Raw genomic sequence first — 18862 nt, 5'->3', positions numbered from 1 at the left:
AAGGTGGATGAATATGAAGTTGTTTTTCATATTTTTCTATATACACGTCTTAAAACAAAAATGGTATTTAATAATCTTTACTCTGCTTTGCTATTGATAGGGCTATTGAAGGTTCAGTTATCAAGGTGATCCAATTTCGCTGTGATTGTGGATTTGAATCTAAACTCCACCCTTATTATGCACATAGGTTTATCAACACCATACCCATGCTCGTGGGTTTCACCACAGTGGCAAGTGTCTAAGACCTGCATCACTTTCGGTTTTCCTTCCGCCATGACTGAATTATTGCTCAAAACTGCATGAAACACAAATATTCCCCCTAAGGATAAAGATCTCAGTGCAATCATTTTCAGTAATTCTCACTCAGCATTATAGTTTTTTTCTTAATGCTGATTGGCTAGTTCATGCCAATGGTTCCATTGCTTTGATTTTATGTGAGGCGACCCATAGCTGTGTGACATGGTATGAACACATTGTCTTGACCCATAGCTGTGTGACATCGTATGAACACATTGTCTTGACCCATAGCTGTGTGACATCGTATGAACACATTGTCTTGACCCATAGCTGTGTGACATCATATGAACACATTGTCTTGACCCATAGCTGTGTGACATCATATGAATACATTGTCTTGACCCATAGCTGTGTGACATTGTATGAACACATTGTCTCAAATACTTGTCGATGATGACATCCATTATTCATGTAACATATGGTATTATGTGACATCGTTCCAGCAATACATTGACCTGGTATGTCTCCTCATGTGATCAGAAAACCCACATTATTCTACATTCGTACATGCATGTCGCTATATAACTGCAATAATCTTAAATTTAACGTTAAACACAATTTCATCTCATCTCATCTCACTTCTCAGCTCGTTGTTTATTCTCACACGACTCGAGCAGACTTGTCCATACAAAAAGAAAAATGTCATTCTGGTATGATTATTTTTTTTTATCTCTGTCTACTTTATTTAACATGTGTTCATACAAATAGCAGAGGTACAACCAGGATCTATATTTATCTTGATCAGTCAAATTTGAATTTGCCATTTCATATATTCTGTTTCCAGTTACGGAGGAACTCTTGTGAAGATTAAAGGCTTCAATAAGAACAAAGGGATCGCCAAAATAATCAAGGATCTCCTCAAAGGCGACTCAGTGAAGATAAGCGCGGCTGCCGCTCAGTACACATGGATAGGTAACAAAGACATACCGTAATTTCTTGAGTTTAGTGCGCACTCATGTACAATGCGCACCCCCCTCTAGCGGATTCAATATTTTGGAGAAAAAAATAATTCAAATACCAAGAGCAGAAAAAAAAATACACCGTAGAGATCTACCCCTTTAGCGAAGTCTGGCAAACAAATGGGTGATGAGAAACTTCGTCAGTACAAATTCGAAATTTGAGATAAAAAATCACCAGACATGTTGATTTACCGTTTAAATTGTATTTTTTGTTCTGCTAGGCTTGTTTTATATCCAGGGATTAAGATTACCTGTGTATTTTCTCGTAAACTAAGCTGGACACAGCAATCAGCTGTACACACATTTTCTTGGAATCTACCAGTGATTCGGTCAAGACACACCCAATGATATAACTTTACAGGATTTTAACGCAAGCATCAGCAAATATTGTATCTGAAACTATTTTTTTATCAGGAATAATATATTCAAAAACATCAAAACTCATTAATTCGTGTATAATGCGCACCCCCTTCCACACAGCTGTGTTTTTTTGGAAAAAAAAGTGCACTATACTTTAGAAAATACGGTATATGCCACATATTCCTCTCATGCTAACAAGCTCTGTAGATTTTTTCTTCTCCACCTTGTTGTCTCAATAAGTTAAAGTTATATAGCTAACTATCAGGGGCTTGCAGGTAGCCTAGCAGGTAAAGCGGTTGCTTGACCTGGGAAACACTCTGGTTTGTATTTCACATTGGTCCCATGTGTGAAGCTCATTCTTGGTGTCTTGAGCATACCTATGACATATGACAGGGACCTGGCCTATCTATTTGGGAGTCGTGGGGCTCTCAAAAATACTTTTGGGTTTCCCAGCCATGAAACCAGGAGTCCCTCATTGACGATAGTGACAGCTTGATATCTTCAGCCTGGCGACATGTGTCACAGTTAACTCTAATAATGTCATATATATAACATTGCACATTCTGGCGACGTGTCACAGTTAACTCTAATAATGTCATATATATAACATTGCACATTCTGGTGACATGTGTCAAAGTTAACTCTAATAATGTCATATATTTAACATTGCACTTTCGCTGAAGCCCTTCAGTTATTATAAAAGTGATTTCATGGTTTGTCACAGTGATTGAGTGAAGAAGTAAGAAGTTTGAAGCATCTAAACTGAAAACACTGGTATCGAATCAAATCGAAGTCAGAAAAGCTGCAAAAAATGTAGAAATACATTACTTAGCAATGTTGAACAAGTAAGATCAGTATTTGAAATTGTCAAACGGGAAGGTTTGAGAAAGCAGTTCTTCTGAATTAATATTTTCTTTTGAGGTAATGCAGTCTCAGGAAGATCATGGTCAATATATTCAATACTTCTTGAAGACCAATCAGAATGCAGGATTCTTAAATGTCATGGTAGAATAACCCTTTGTGAATTATCATGACCCTTTAAGATTGTATTACCCAGGGTTCCAGCGGGCATCAAATGGCAGCTACGCTTGGTCAGATGGCGAGACGACTGCTGAACAACAAGGCTTCTGGTCTGAGGGAAATCCACTTCCATACAAACATGGTACGTTCAACAAGTGTGAATGTAAGGTATGCTAGTGTCCACAGAAATATCTTAATCTGCCATCCTTTCGTATCATCCTGAATTTCTTGTGTAATTAGCAATTGAATATGAAAAACGAGGCCCCTCAAAGAAGATGGGCTGATAACTTGATTAGACTCCCTGGGTTTCATCATGGGGCTGGGTATTTTAATGTTGATTGAAATGGACAAATGATGTCCCAGGTAAATGTGCTCTAATTAAGCTTCAAAATGGCTTATTTACTAAATGTATTCCTGTGTGTAGTTTGCATGTCAAGAGACCAACCATTTGATAATCTGGTTGCACCAAACCACAAATTTTACACCAAAAACATTGCCTCAGTTTTTATACTTAAAAAAGTCTACTGTTTTACACAAAGGTGTTTGGCTCCTTTTTCCAGAGATAATAATTGTATGCACTGACAGAGAAACAAAAATTCCACTTTGTCTCCCAACAAAAGCCCAGGCCAAGACAGGGAATGATATTTGCTCCAAATGGCACATAGACCCTCTTTGACACACCATACAAAGGGACAGCTGGCATTATTTTGTTATTGCTCAACAGAGGGCACTGCTGGCAGAGTTTTTGCTTTCTGGTATTGACACCCTTTCTGGTATTGATACCCTTTCTGGTGTTGAAACATTATCTTTGTACTGACACACTGGTACTGCCAATGTTCCAGGATCCAGCCCTGACAAGTGCACGGACGTTGACCTCCTGTCCTCCAAGTATGGAGAGTTCCGCTGGAGTCTGCGAGGTTGTGAGAAGAAGAAGCCGTTTGTGTGTGAAGTGAGAGCATGTAACAAGCACAGCCAGCGGTGTGCCGATGGCAAGAAGTGCTACTGTAAATACTGCAGGTGTGATGGACAGCAGGACTGCCAGGATGGGTCAGATGAGTGGGACTGCGACCATGGTGAGTGTTCAGTTCATCATTAGGGACCGGTCATTCATTACTAGACGTGTATTGATACGCTGGGGGCCGCAATACCATAGTATCCCGATACTATGGGTGCAATATGATTCGTATCCCGATACAGTACTTATATATACTTATACTTATATTTCACAAGTTGATATTTCTTTCTCTTTCAGGTGAATCACAATGCTGAAACATTTGTTATTAAATTTTAGAGATCAAAAATGGGATATTTTAGGGCAGAAATATATTGTTAGAGGCCACTGTGAATGTTATGTCATTTATGTCCATGAGATACTAGAGAATCTGTATAAAGTGGTGGTTGAACAGTTTCCGTTATTATTCACATGTTTTTACACCAATATAACTTGCCATGAAATATATATTGTTTGTATCTCGATACAGGGCTCATAAATTAATGTATTGTATCGTGGGCCTCGTATCACAATACAATACTGTGTCGCGAGATGACCATGTTCATTTTATTCATGACCCTCCTGAAAAGACAAAATGCAAAATCAGTTTATATTCTATTGTAAATTTTATTATGACCCTCCCCAAATATGTGTAATAGTTTTTATGACCCTCCCAATTCCTTCTGCCCCCTCCTCGCCGCCTATGACAACATGCACTTGCACATTGCTGCCGTGAAATATGTGCTCTGTTGTGGTATGCACAGATGTAATGTTGTAATGTCTGTAGGTCGCCAGTGTGGGGGAGAGCTGTCCGGAGCAAGTGGAACATTCCATACAACCAACTTCCCAAAGAAATACCCAAAACATACAAACTGTGTGTGGAGGATAGCCACACCAGTGGGTACCAAGGTCCAGTTAGAGGTCAGTGGCTTGTCCAGGCTGCGTGTGAGTATGTGTGTGTGGAGGATAGCCACATCAGTGGGTACCAAGGTCCAGTTAGAGGTCAGTAGCTTGTCCAGGCTGTGTGTGGAGGATAGCCACAGCAGTGGGTACCAAGGTCCAGTTAGAGGTCAGTAGCTTGTCCAGGCTGTGTGTGGAGGATAGCCACATCAGTGGGTACCAAGGTCCAGTTAGAGGTCAGTGTCTTGTCCAGGCTGTGTGTGAGTGTGTGTGTGTGGAAGATAGCCACATCAGTGGGTACCAAGGTCCAGTTAGAGGTCAGTGGCTTGTCCAGGCTGTGTGTGAGTGTGTGTGTGGAAGATAGCCACATCAGTGGGTACCAAGGTCCAGTTAGATGTCAGTGGCTTGTCCAGGCTACGTGTGAGTATGTGTGTGGAAGATAGCCACAGCAGTGAGAACCAAGGTCCAGTTAGAGGTCAGTGGCTTGTCCAGGCTGTGTGTGAGTGTGTGTGTGGAAGATAGCCACATCAGTGGGTACCAAGGTCCAGTTAGATGTCAGTGGCTTGTCCAGGCTACGTGTGAGTATGTGTGTGGAAGATAGCCACAGCAGTGAGAACCAAGGTCCAGTTAGAGGTCAGTGGGATGTCCAGGCTGTGTGTGAGTGTGTGTGTGAAGGATAGCCACATCAGTGGGTACCAAGGTCCAGTTAGAGGTCAGTGGCATGTCCAGGCTGTGTGTCAGTGTGTGTGTGGAGGATAGCCACATCAGTGGGTACCAAGGTCCAGTTAGAGGTCAGTGGCTTGTCCAGGCTGTGTGTGAGTATGTGTGTGGAGGATAGATGCCGCAGTGGGTACCAAGGTCCAGTTAGAGGTCAGTAGCTTGTCCAGGCTGTGTGGGTGGATAGCCACAGCAGTATACAGTTGTGGTTGGTTATACCCTCATTTGATCATTGTCAACCAATTAGAAAAGTGCCAGTGTGAAATGTAGAATTTTTGCTTCTTCTATTGACTATTCATTTAAACTATATTTAGAATGTATTTACCAATCTGATGTGTAATCGCTTACCTCGAAATACGTGGATGGATACTGTTCTCTGGATGTACTGGATTACTGAAAGTGAACTTCAAATAAGGATTGCAGATTGAAAACAGAAAACAGTAGTGGTCTTATATTTTCTTGTTTTCGGAAACCTCTATTGTTTTTTGTTTCCGACACTTATATTTAAGTTCCTATGATATGTTCAAATTGTTGTCAACACTTGAATGTGACTGTCTTGATTTCTTCCAGTTTGTCAACTTCGATGTGGAATCCAAGTATGACAGTGCCATGGTGTATGACGGTGCCGATGACACGTCACGCCAGCTGGGGAAATTTACCGGAAACAAGAGACCAGTCGTGCCCCTCGCTTCAGGAAACTTTCTTCTTGTCAAATTCAAATCAGATCATTCCAAAGAAAAGTATGGCTTTAACGCAACATGGAATGCAGGTGAATATTGTCAATGACATTATAGAATAATACTACCACCTTTGGGACACTACTTGTATATATTGATTCTGCGTTATGCAAGGTGTCAATGTGTCAGTGATTCTTTACAGTAATCTAGCTGGGTATTTTAATGACCGTGACACAGTTTGGAGTGCTCCCTAGTTACCGATGCTGGTGGTTAAGGCGACATATTGGATCGGGGTGGTCATGCTCAATGACTTGGTTGATTATGTGTCATCATACCCAATTGGTGTGGATTGTTGCTTATGTAGCAGGGCGTGGAGTCATCCGACAGATGACATCCTTACCTTGTCAGCTTGCTGACGGGGTTAACCTCTTTGGTCATGTGGACAAGGCATCCGACCTCCAATAAGAAGGTCCATGGTTCGAATCCCATCACGGGACTCAGAAATTTTATGGCCGCTACATTGATGCCCAACATGGGGCTCAGCATGTTCATATTAAATTTGAGCAAAATAAGCCTCAGTACCCTATTACCTATGCGGCCTGTGACGTGCCTTCTGTTGACGAGGGAGTATGAAGCAGGACGTGGAGCCATCCGACAGATGACATCCTTACCTTATCAGCTTGCTGACGGGGTTAACCTCTTTGGTCATGTGGACCTCCGATAAGAAGGTCCGTGGTTCGAATCCCATCACGGGACTCGGAATAATCGATCACTGGATCTGGTCTAGACTTGATTATTTACAGACCACTGTCAAATAGCTGGAATATTGATGATCCCATCCTCGGGATCTGCCTGTGCCTGAGCAAGGTTTTAGTTAAGACCTAACAGGAATTATGTCTGGTACTGATTAGCTGCTGTACCATGAAGTTCCGTGTAGTATATGTCTTCAGCAACCCATGCTTGCCATGAAAGGCGACTATGCTTGTTGATAGAGGCGACTAACAGGATTGGGTGGTCAGACTCGCTGACTTGGTTGATGCATGTCATCGAATCCAAGGTACGTAGATCGATGTTCATAATGTCAATCACTGGGTTTTCTGGTCCAGACTTGATTATTTACAGGCCACTGCCATATAGCTGGGCTATTGCTGAGTGCAGCTCCACCCTTGGGATCTGCGTGCCCAAGCAAGGTTTTAGTTAAGAGCTAGCAGGAACTATATTTTGTGACTGTAAAAGTGTAACTAGGAACTAAAGTATGATGGCTTGAATAGTTGTGTTTTTATATTCTCTCATTATATCACACTGTGTTGAAGATTTGTCTTACTCTGTCGCCAGTAACATTCAGTGGGACCCAAGACTCCTGTGGCGGGCAGCTGAGTGCGAGACGCCCGGAGGCGTGGTTCTCCTCACCACAATACCCCAACGATTACCCCGAGAGTATTGTGTGCGACTGGACAATCACGGCAGAGAACTCAGGAGATATTGTCACCCTGCAGGTAGTTCACATTCCAAAATAACAACACAATCTCACCTTCAAATACAGTTTGTCACCATCAAACTCGAAGTGACCTGAAAAGTTCAAATTATCCGGTTTTCCACACAACTGGTAACAGTTTCATTCCCAACACCAAAAGAATAATATCGTCATTGAACTAAGTGGATTAGAGTACCGGAAAATTTATGTTAACAAGCAATAATGTGTGGGACTATTTAGAAAAGAATAAAAGAAGAATAAAAGCAGTGAATTTGTATTTTGATAGCAATGGATGTTCGACTTTGGGATAACAAAAATGCTTTAGTAACGCCATAAATGAGACACATCTGATTTGCCTTGACAGGTCAAGTAATGAGCAAACTGACTGATATCTCTGGTTTGTCAAGGCATGTATAGTCTACCATGGTAAGAAGGTGATGGATCAAGCATCCCGATTCTGTAATTTAGACCTAAAACCATCAGATCCTGGCATGACCAAGGGATGCAACTCTTCATAGTTAGTTGCAAGGCGTCAAGCACCTTTATCCTAAGCAGATGATGGTATTGTGATGTCTGTTGAACTGTGTAAATGTTCACTTGTGACGAGCGTGTATTCTGTCCTCAGTTTGAAGATTTTGAGTTGGAGAGTCCATATGATTGGGTGGAGGTCCGAGATGGGTCCAATGAAGATGATGGACTGTTCGAGAGATTCACCGGTGACAATCTGCCAAAGATCATCATGTCCAGTGGCCGGAGTCTGTTTGTGAGGATGAAGACCGATTTTGCCTACGTCCTCCGAGGCTTCAACGCCACCTACAGCAGCGGTATGTGGTATTGAATGAGTGACTGACTGAGTGATGAGTGAGTGAGTGAATCAACTATATGTTACAGCAATGTGAATGAATAAATAAATGGTGCAGCAAATGTACTGAAACAGTCTGTGAGACTTCTTCCACTTATGGTAGTCATGATGTTAAGATCGGCCCATGGCACTAAGATTGGGCCATGGCTTTAAGATCAGCCCATGGCACTAAGATCAGCTCATGGTGCTAAGATCAGCCCATGGCGCTAAGATCAGCCCATGGCACTAAGATCGGCCCATGGCACTAAGATCGGCCCATGGCGCTAAGATCAGTCAGTGGATGGTTGAGTGAGCATTGATAATAGTATTGCACATGGCCATATTCAATGGCAAGAAGATCTTACTTTGAGCAGGTTTATGACTCAAGTTCTTACGAAATGTTTGTACTCTTTGGGATTATAATCCAAAGACATGTTCAACTTTTAAATATTGAAAAATACTCTTCCTGAAAAGCTAACGAAAAAACTTAACCTTTTGACACATTTTACCCTCACCTCAACATATTGTCATATGTCCAAACATGCAAGTGTTGCAAAAGGAAAAGTCTACCATTAATTCTCATTCAATGAACACATCAGATGACTTGAATAACACTTTCTATAGTTTTTCCTCATTACTTTACAGTGCACATTATGTGAGTGAGTGAGTGTGGTTTTACGCTGCTTTTAGCAATATTAGAGCAATATCACGGCGGGGTACACCCGAAATGGGCTTCACACATTGTACCCATGTCTGGAATCGAACCCGGGTCTTCGGCGTGATGAGCGAACACTTTAACCACTAGGCTACCCGACCACCCCTGCACATTATGTGGCCCAAAGAGAACCTTATCATAGACCTATAGTTGTATGACATAAAAAAAGCAGCTAGAAAAACAATGTATTTCAATGAGAAGTCATTTTGCTATTGTTATACCCCATACAGCATAGGCAGTGAAGCATTCCTGCATAATCTTTGTTAGGGTTAATCACTTTAATAGCTTTAACCTTAAAATGAGTCAGATCTGGTGGTGTTTTCAGAGATCTGGATAAGCTGAGTATTTATGTAATACACACAGACTACATCGCCATGACCTCATTAATGTTGAATTGCACACAAACAAACATGCATGAAATTTGAAAACCGCAAGTATAACAACGGTGTGCACAATTACCCAAAGTAGCTGTTTCTGCTTGCTTACATGTATGACTTGTCACATCGTTTCTTACTGACTGAATGCAGGCATCAGGTATACATGACCTCCCCTGCAGCGAATAATGCACAGATGTGCAACATCTCGCTTTCTGTAACTTAGACATGTATCAGTGTCATGAGGTTATGCAACATGTGACTCCCTTGAGGCAGCACACAAACATGTGCTAATTAGAAGATACCTGAACAGCATTGAAGCAGGATTAGTTTAAAAAATATCCACTCATTGGCTGAGAAAATCCATTAGACTAAACCCAAGAAGAGTGTAAATACCGTATTCGACGTAATAAGCGCTCAGGGAACTCTCAAAATTAGAAATAGAGAGCTCTTATTAGAATATTATTTTGGTGAAAAATAACAGAGTTGAAAGATCGTAAATTTCGTGGTTTTATGCTGACAGCCTGAAATGTTTATATTTGACATATATATTTTTCCAGAATTTAATTTCTATAATTAAGGATGCATATAACACACATATTATACACGAATAAATAAGTCTTGTGTACATTGAACAATCGGAAGGGGTGCAAATTGGGATTGTTCACTAGCCAAATATTAGCAAATATAGCTGTGGGCGCTTATTAGAGCGAGGCACTTATTACGTCGACTACGGTATATTAAATACAAAAAGAAAGCTATTAATATATGACAATTATGACATGTGAGTAAATAATCAATGGCTAGACATATTGTTTCATGTCCTGGTGTTTTGTTCATAATTCATACCACATTCATAGCTTTTATGAATAAACTTAGTGATCTGAAGAAATGTTAAGTGTAGCAGCCATCAAATTTCTGAGTCCCGTGATGGGATTCGAACCACGGACCTTCTGATTCAAGGTCGGACGCCTTGTCCACATGACCAAAGAGGTTAACCCTGTCAGCAAGCTGACAAGGTAAGGATGTCATCTGTGGAATGACTCCACGCCCTGCTACATTAGCATGAACAGACAGCTGGAATGAAACTTGCTTGGCAGAGAAAACAAAAGTATGACATGGCATGTGCTGTCTGAGCATGTGCAAAACGAGGCAAATTGGCATGATATGTCGTCGCGACGTTCAACAGATTTGAAGGACGTAGGGTAGAACACATTCATTTAGATAGGTCGTCACAATAGGGCGTACCATAGCAAGCTACAAAAGAGCTAGACTATTGATAGTCTAAATAGACTTTGAATATCATATTAAGTTTATGTTGTTACTTTTACCTTTGTTCATCTTTTTAGGAACGAGATTCATGTTTAATTCCCCGTATTTATTATCTGAATTACTTCATCAATATAAAAAGATTCATGTTTAGTTCCCCGTATTTATTATCTGAATTACTTCATCAATATCAAGAGATTCACATTTAGTTCCCTGTATTTATTATCTGAATTACCTCATCAATATCAAGAGATTCATGTTTAGTCCCCAGTATTTATTATCTGAATTACTTCATCAATATCAAGAGATTCACGTTTAGTTCCCTGTATTTATTATCTGAATTACCTCATCAATATCAAGAGATTCACGTTAAGTTCCCTGTATTTATTATCTGAATTACCTCATCAATATCAAGAGATTCACATTTAGTTCCCTGTATTTATTATCGGAATTACTTTATCAACATCAAGAGATTCACGTTTAGTTCCCTGTATTTATTATCGGAATTACTTCATCAATATCAAAAGATTCATGTTTAGTTCCCTGTATTTATTACTGAATTACTTCATCAATATAAAAAGATTCATGTTTAGTTCCCTGTATTTATTATCTGAATTACCTCATCAATATCAAAAGATTCACGTTAAGTTCCCTGTATTTATTATCTGAATTACCTCATCAATATCAAAAGATTCACGTTTAGTTTCCCGCTTACAACAGAAAGGGAAATTGGCATTTTAGTTCATAGTTTATATTGCACTGCACAACACTTAGACACATGGACTATCTATTTGATCACCATTGTTGGTCAGTTTTTGTATACAAATATATCTATCGCAACTGTTTCAGGTTGTGATGTAACAATCCGGTCTGGACATGCGAAGATTGAATCTCCTGGGTACGGCGTCAGTAACTACCCGAATGACATCAACTGTTTTTGGCGCCTCTTAGATCCTCAGAGGAGAGAACTGTCGCTCATATTTCAAGCGAACTTTGATACTGAAACCAGTATTGATCAAGTATTTGTAAGTATTGGAAACCATGTAACTGCAAACAATGTTGAGTGAGTGAGCGAGTTGCTTCTGATGCTGCTGTTAACAGTAACTCAGTTATAACATAGCACATCAGCTATCACCTTTGTGAAACATTCATGCATAGGTATGGAGCTGACAAAGCAAAGATCATAATCAGAGTGAATCTAGGATTCTAACCTATGATCAGTGGATCCTGGTGTGACTACGGAATGCAACTCTGCACAGCAAAATCTTGAATAATGTTGAATTCTAAAACTTGTGGTCAGTGGGTTCTGGTCCTGCAAAGGGACACAACTCACACCAGTATTACAGTTACACATCAGCAGATCCTTGTGTGACTAAGGGAAGGATATCTGCACAGCAAAATGAGATGCCATTGGGTTCTGGTCCTACAAGGGACACAACTCTCAGCAAATTGCAGCATTAATGTTAATTGAAAAATATGGTGCTGAAGACTTAAATTTTTGTTGACAACAGTTATTCATCAGTGAGAATTCGGTGTTAGAATAGGTTGTTGTTGTTGTTATTGTTGTTGTTTGTTGTTTAACGCCAAACTCAGCAATATTCCAGCTATATGACGGCGGTCTGATAGTCCAGTGAATCACATCATGAGCATCGATCCACACAATTGGGATACGATGACATGCATCAACCCAATCCTGTTAGTCACCTATTACAACAAGCATTGTCAAATTGTCATAAGAGGCGACAGCGTGGATCAGTGTGTCAAGATCCGTGTCTTGGTTGATTGCATGTCATCAAACCCCAAAGGCATTAGACATATCATAACATCAATCACTTGTTAGTCTGGTCCTGACATGATTAGTTACCAGCAGCTCTCATATAGCTCGGATATTGCTGAGAGCAGCATTAAACAACAAAATTACAAAGCAAACATACTAAAGGTACAATGACCTTACACCAGTATATTCACACTGATCTCTTGCTTGCAGGTGTATAACACTAGTCAGGAAGTGACAGGATCACATGCCAGCATACACTCAGTATATCACACTGATCTCATGTTGGCAGGTGTATAACACTAGTCAGGAAGTGACAGGTTCACATGCCAGCATACACTCAGTATATCACACTGATCTCTTGTTGGCAGGTGTATAACACTAGTCAGGAAGTGACAGGGTCACATGCCAGCATACACTCAGTATATTCACACTGATCTCATGTTGGCAGGTGTATAACACTAGTCAGGAAGTGACAGGATCACATGCCAGCATACACTCAGTATATTCACACTGATCTCTTGTTGGCAGGTGTATAACACTAGTCAGGAAGTGACAGGATCACATGCCAGCATACACTCAGTATATTCACACTGATCTCTTGTTGGCAGGTGTATAACACTAGTCAGGAAGTGACAGGATCACATGCCAGCATACACTCAGTATATTCACACTGATCTCTTTTTGGCAGGTGTATAACACTAGTCAGGAAGTGACAGGATCACATGCCAGCATACACTCAGTATATTCACACTGATCTCTTGTTGGCAGGTGTATAACACTAGTCAGGAAGTGACAGGATCACATGCCAGCATACACTCAGTATATTCACACTGATCTCTTGCTTGCAGGTGTATAACACTAGTCAGGAAGTGACAGGATCACATGCCAGCATACACACAGTATATTCACACTGATCTCTTGTTGGCAGGTGTATAACACTAGTCAGGAAGTGACAGGGTCACATGCCAGCATACACTCAATATATTCACACTGATCTCTTGTTGGCAGGTGTATAACACTAGTCAGGAAGTGACAGGGTCACATGCCAGCATACACTCAGTATATTCACACTGATCTCTTGTTGGCAGGTGTATAACACTAGTCAGGAAGTGACAGGGTCACATGCCAGCATACACACAGTATATTCACACTGATCTCTTGCTTGCAGGTGTATGACACTAGTCAGGAAGTGACAGGGTCACATGCCAGCATACACACAGTATATTCACAATGATCTCTTGTTGGCAGGTGTATAACACTAGTCAGGAAGTGACAGGTTCACATGCCAGCATACACTCAGTATATTCACACTGATCTCTTGTTGGCAGGTGTATAACACTAGTCAGGAAGTGACAGGATCACATGCCAGCATACACTCAGTATATTCACACTGATCTCTTGTTGGCAGGTGTATAACACTAGTCAGGAAGTGACAGGGTCACATGCCAGCATACACTCAATATATTCACACTGATCTCTTGTTGGCAGGTGTATAACACTAGTCAGGAAGTGACAGGGTCACATGCCAGCATACACTCAGTATATTCACACTGATCTCTTGTTGGCAGGTGTATAACACTAGTCAGGAAGTGACAGGGTCACATGCCAGCATACACACAGTATATTCACACTGATCTCTTGCTTGCAGGTGTATGACACTAGTCAGGAAGTGACAGGGTCACATGCCAGCATACACACAGTATATTCACAATGATCTCTTGTTGGCAGGTGTATAACACTAGTCAGGAAGTGACAGGTTCACATGCCAGCATACACTCAGTATATTCACACTGATCTCTTGTTGGCAGGTGTATAACACTAGTCAGGAAGTGACAGGATCACATGCCAGCATACACTCAGTATATTCACACTGATCTCTTGTTGGCAGGTGTATAACACTAGTCAGGAAGTGACAGGATCACATGCCAGCATACACTCAGTATATTCACACTGATCTCTTGCTTGCAGGTGTATAACACTAGTCAGGAAGTGACAGGATCACATGCCAGCATACACACAGTATATTCACACTGATCTCTTGTTGGCAGGTGTATAACACTAGTCAGGAAGTGACAGGGTCACATGCCAGCATACACTCAATATATTCACATTGATCTCTTGTTGGCAGGTGTATAACACTAGTCAGGAAGTGACAGGGTCACATGCCAGCATACACTCAGTATATTCACACTGATCTCTTGTTGGCAGGTGTATAACACTAGTCAGGAAGTGACAGGGTCACATGCCAGCATACACACAGTATATTCACACTGATCTCTTGCTTGCAGGTGTATGACACTAGTCAGGAAGTGACAGGGTCACATGCCAGCATACACACAGTATATTCACAATGATCTCTTGTTGGCAGGTGTATAACACTAGTCAGGAAGTGACAGGTTCACATGCCAGCATACACTCAGTATATTCACACTGATCTCTTGTTGGCAGGTGTATAACACTAGTCAGGAAGTGACAGGTTCACATGCCAGCATACACTCAGTATATTCACACTGATCTCTTGTTGGCAGGTGTATAACACTAGTCAGGAAGTGACAGGTTCACATGCCAGCATACACTCAGGGAGAATATCACCGAGGCCATCGCGGACTGGCGTGGGAGAGTTTTTTGTGCGTTTTACCACAGATGAACGAATCACACGACCTGGATGGACTGCAGCCATTTCATTTGGTAAATACACTAAAGACACTTTGTACATCAAATACAAAAGCAATTCAGTTTTAATTTAACAAAATATGGTGCCTCAAGATAAATTTAAATAGCTGATCATTGGAATTAGATTGGAAAAAGATGGTTGACCAAGCTTTCCTGTTTGTCAAGTAGAACCAAAATAACTACAGTAAACTAAGTTTATAACGAACACTGATGGATATAACGAAATGTTTTTGGGTCACATAAATGTGCTGTTTACACCCTGTATATATGCATATAACGACGTAAAATTAGTGGTTCCTTTGAATTCGTTATAACCGTAGTTTACTGTACACAAGCACCATTTAGTCAATCAAAAAATTAGAAAACTTACTTATTCATTGATAATTCTTCTGGAACAATTCTGATATTATTTCTTATATGATATCACTGTTTTACTCAGACTGCCCTGCTCTGGATGTGTCCAGTCCATTGAACATCAACACAACCGAGACGGCGTACAGCACCGTTGTCAGCTACTTCTGTGATGAGGGCTTCCTTCGTGAGGGGGCTGCTAATGTTATCTGTGATATGGGGGGCTTTTGGCGGCCAGATAAACTACCTGTATGTATAGGTGAGTAACCTTGGCTGTGAAGCCAAACCTTGGCATGTTACTCCTTGTGATGACATCATATTTTGTTCAAAGATCTCTAGATTTAGTGTTCATTTTTAGCCCTCAGTTGAATATCAATGCTGCCAGCAACTTTTTATTAGTGTCTGTATTTGTTCACAATTGAAACTGGGGGGCACGTGTGGCCCAGTCGTCTAAGGCGCCGCGATTCGCTGTGCAGAGTTGCGTCCCTTGGGCACGCCAGAAACCTATGATTGTGGGTTCGAATCCAGGTTCGCCCCGATTATGTTTCTAGGTTTGTCAGCACCATACCCGTGCTCGTGGGTTTCACCGAAGTGGTAAACGTCTGAGACCTGCTTCACTTCGGGCTTTCCTCCCACATTAAGCTGACACGCCGCGATATAACTGGAATACTGTTAAAAGCGGCGTTAAACCCAACTCACTCACTCACTCACTCACAATTGAAAGTGTTGTCTACATATCTAGGTGAGCTACAGTACCTGTGGTACTATTTTTTAGCCTGAAGTTGTTTGGGTCAGTTTATAAGGAAAAAAAAAATGCTAATGTTTTAAGTAAAGAATCTTAAGTATTTTTACAGTGATGTATATAAATGTACATCTTAGAAAGCTTTGATGAATTATTGTTAAGAAGGTCAAAAATTAGTTTAAATTTTCTGATTGTTCCAATCCACCAAAGGTGGAGTTTTCAGGCAAATAAATATAAAGTAAACTATTGTGGCTTTTAGATCTGGTCAGTAAAAACCCGAAAACTAAAAAATAAATGAAGTTATCATACCTCCGTGTCAGAATGATGAGATCTGATTGGTCCATGTGATCTTGATAAAATACTGTGTAACCCGCCTTGGAAGGGAAAAAATTTCTCAGCGGGGGAATAAATCTCTTATACCCCGCCACTAGCAAATCAGGCTGCACATGGATTTCTAAAAGACAGAATAAATTCTTTATAACCTGCTTCAAAGCAAAAACCTGCACGCTTTTTCCGAGTCAGTGGAAGTCTTGTGACATAGCAAGCTAACCTCAGCTCAATCGAACAGCTGTTTTCTATTCATTTTGAATTTGTTTGAAATCTTTTACAATGTCATATTCGTGGTATTAAACATGGGACGCATAAAATCCCATGTCCCCGTTGTGATTCTGCACCTGCTTATAGTGTCACCTTACGACATTAAAAGTGCTTTGGTCACCAGTACCTGATTCATGAACAAAGGTCATTGAGAGTGACTTGGGTTTAATGTCGCTTTGAACGATATTTCAGTGACATTTGGTGTGTAAAAACATTATGTGTTGCAGGTCTTAGATGTATACCACTTTGGTGAAACCCATGAACATGGTATGGTGTTGACAAACCTAGAAACATAATGACGTCAAACCAGGAATCTAACACATGATCATAGGATTCAGGCACACCTAAGGGAGGCAACTCTATTACAAAGGAAGACTGAATATTTTGAAAACCTTTTGTATGTTTCAGAGATCGACTGTGGTTCCCCTGGCGTGCCGGCCAATGCTGTCCTTGTTACTCTTGACAAGACCACATTTGGAGGGGAGGCAATCTACCAGTGTCTGGAGGGCTACAATCTGATTGGTCAGAACCAGGTCACATGCAGTGAGCAGGGCTGGTCCCCACTTCCTGTCTGTGAATGTGAGTGTAGACATCTGCCATTGTTCTTGTCTAAGTTTCACATCCAAGGTTGTTTCATGCCAGATTTCATCCAGGGATAGTTTTATTTTATTTTTGACTCCATTCTGTTAAGATGAGTACCCTGTAGTCATTCACCACGATATCCACGTTTCAGAAGTGACATCACCAGCTCCATCTATCTTGTCACTAACTTAACACAGTATTACTCTCAGTCATGAGCTTGAAATCAACAGACAATCAAATATCTCTTCTGACCAAGAGTTCGGCCTTGATCTGCATTGAGAATTGCAGCCTCATCCGAGTGAGCCCTCGAAATATTGAATTGAATCAGAAGACTATTGTAATTGAAATTTCAAAGAAGCTTCTGAGTACTAAGACAGGGGAGAGTAGTCCTTTCGCTGCAAGACTTTGCTGCGGTTGTGAGACAGCATGCAAAATGCTCATATGGTGATTTAAGACATTGTTTCAGTCATAGAAGAACAGTGTTACTGTAAATCTGCAAAGTTAACAAAAACTGTACCAATGATATAAACTGAATACTTTGGGTGTTAAACATCCCAATGTCATTCAGAATAATATAGTCAATTCAAGTAGGACTTCCCAATTGGAGTCAAATACTCGTGTCCGTTTCGCATTTATATCTGCAAAATATGTTATCCTTGTTTGGAGCAGACAATACACCAAGGGAAGTAACTCTAATTTCTTTCCACCCAGGCTGATATCGATCACCCATTCAAAATGCATTGACTAGCCATATCAGCCAGGGCCAGGGGTCTGGTTATTACACCCCCTGTGTTATGACCATATCCATGTTGGTGCTATTGCACATGCAAAATACCTCATATCATTGATTGGTATATGATAATTATATCGACGGTATGCATAAAACTTTACAAATTTGATTTTCTTTCCTGAAGGAGCCTGAATCAGTTATTTTTGTAATAAATTTACTTAAATCTACAAGAATCAATTTCTTTTGTGTGTAGAGAAGCCCTATTAATAAGAAATAAAAAGATCTTTGTCTGAAATCAAAAAACAAAATCAAACCAGTTTCACCTGAGGACAGTTTTTACATTACCATGGCTTTTCATCACTATTATGACTCTTACACCCAGTGGAGTCTGTTGGGCAGATAATCGACAGTGATTATTTTTTGGCACTGACATTTTATATTCTCTTCTCCTTCAGTGGTTACATGCCCAAAGGTGCAGGCACCTGTTAACGGCCGTGTTGACGCTGAAGAGAACCACTATGGCGCTGTCATCACCTACTACTGCAACAATGGCTACCACCTGGTTGGATCTGCACAGGCTTACTGCACAGCGGATGGCACATGGTCTGCTGTGGCGCCCACATGTCAGCGTAAGTCCATGGATCAAGAGTCAGATGAAAGCTGATGCAGTTTATTGCTTTTTTCATTCATGGACCTGATGGTTCTGTTTGAGAACATAAATCATTCCTAGACTGGGCAGTTGAATAGTGTACATCCATGAAAAGTCAAAAAATTGTTTCTCATTATTGTGTTGGAATTTCTTTTTATCAAAATGTC

The 18862-nt window shown here is 40.7% G+C and overlaps 1 protein-coding gene across 4 annotated transcripts in view; it reads left to right on the top strand.

Annotated features, from left to right (window-relative positions):
• Positions 1–18862, top strand: part of LOC124151774 — a 142973-nt gene that overhangs the window by 50766 nt on the left and 73345 nt on the right. For 3 of the 4 annotated variants that reach the window (XM_048392184.1, XM_048392182.1, XM_048392183.1), the window contains exons 4-15: positions 1082–1209; positions 2674–2778; positions 3479–3709; positions 4415–4548; positions 5815–6013; positions 7257–7417; positions 8021–8219; positions 11444–11619; positions 14900–15059; positions 15484–15654; positions 17143–17313; positions 18502–18675. In XM_048392184.1, coding sequence (XP_048248141.1) covers positions 1082–1209; positions 2674–2778; positions 3479–3709; positions 4415–4548; positions 5815–6013; positions 7257–7417; positions 8021–8219; positions 11444–11619; positions 14900–15059; positions 15484–15654; positions 17143–17313; positions 18502–18675 — 2009 coding nt within the window. Of the gene's footprint in view, positions 1–1081; positions 1210–2673; positions 2779–3478; positions 3710–4414; positions 4549–5379; positions 5398–5814; positions 6014–7256; positions 7418–8020; positions 8220–11443; positions 11620–14899; positions 15060–15483; positions 15655–17142; positions 17314–18501; positions 18676–18862 lie in introns of those variants that run through there. The other variant, XM_048392185.1, reaches the window with a different exon arrangement.

Source organism: Haliotis rufescens, unplaced genomic scaffold (assembly GCF_023055435.1).
Source record: "Haliotis rufescens isolate VD_foot unplaced genomic scaffold, xgHalRufe1.0.p SCAF_11, whole genome shotgun sequence".
Classification (NCBI taxonomy): domain Eukaryota; kingdom Metazoa; phylum Mollusca; class Gastropoda; order Lepetellida; family Haliotidae; genus Haliotis; species Haliotis rufescens.
The sequence above is the reverse complement of the archived record's forward strand: the minus strand, read 5'-3'. Positions and strand labels throughout refer to the sequence as shown.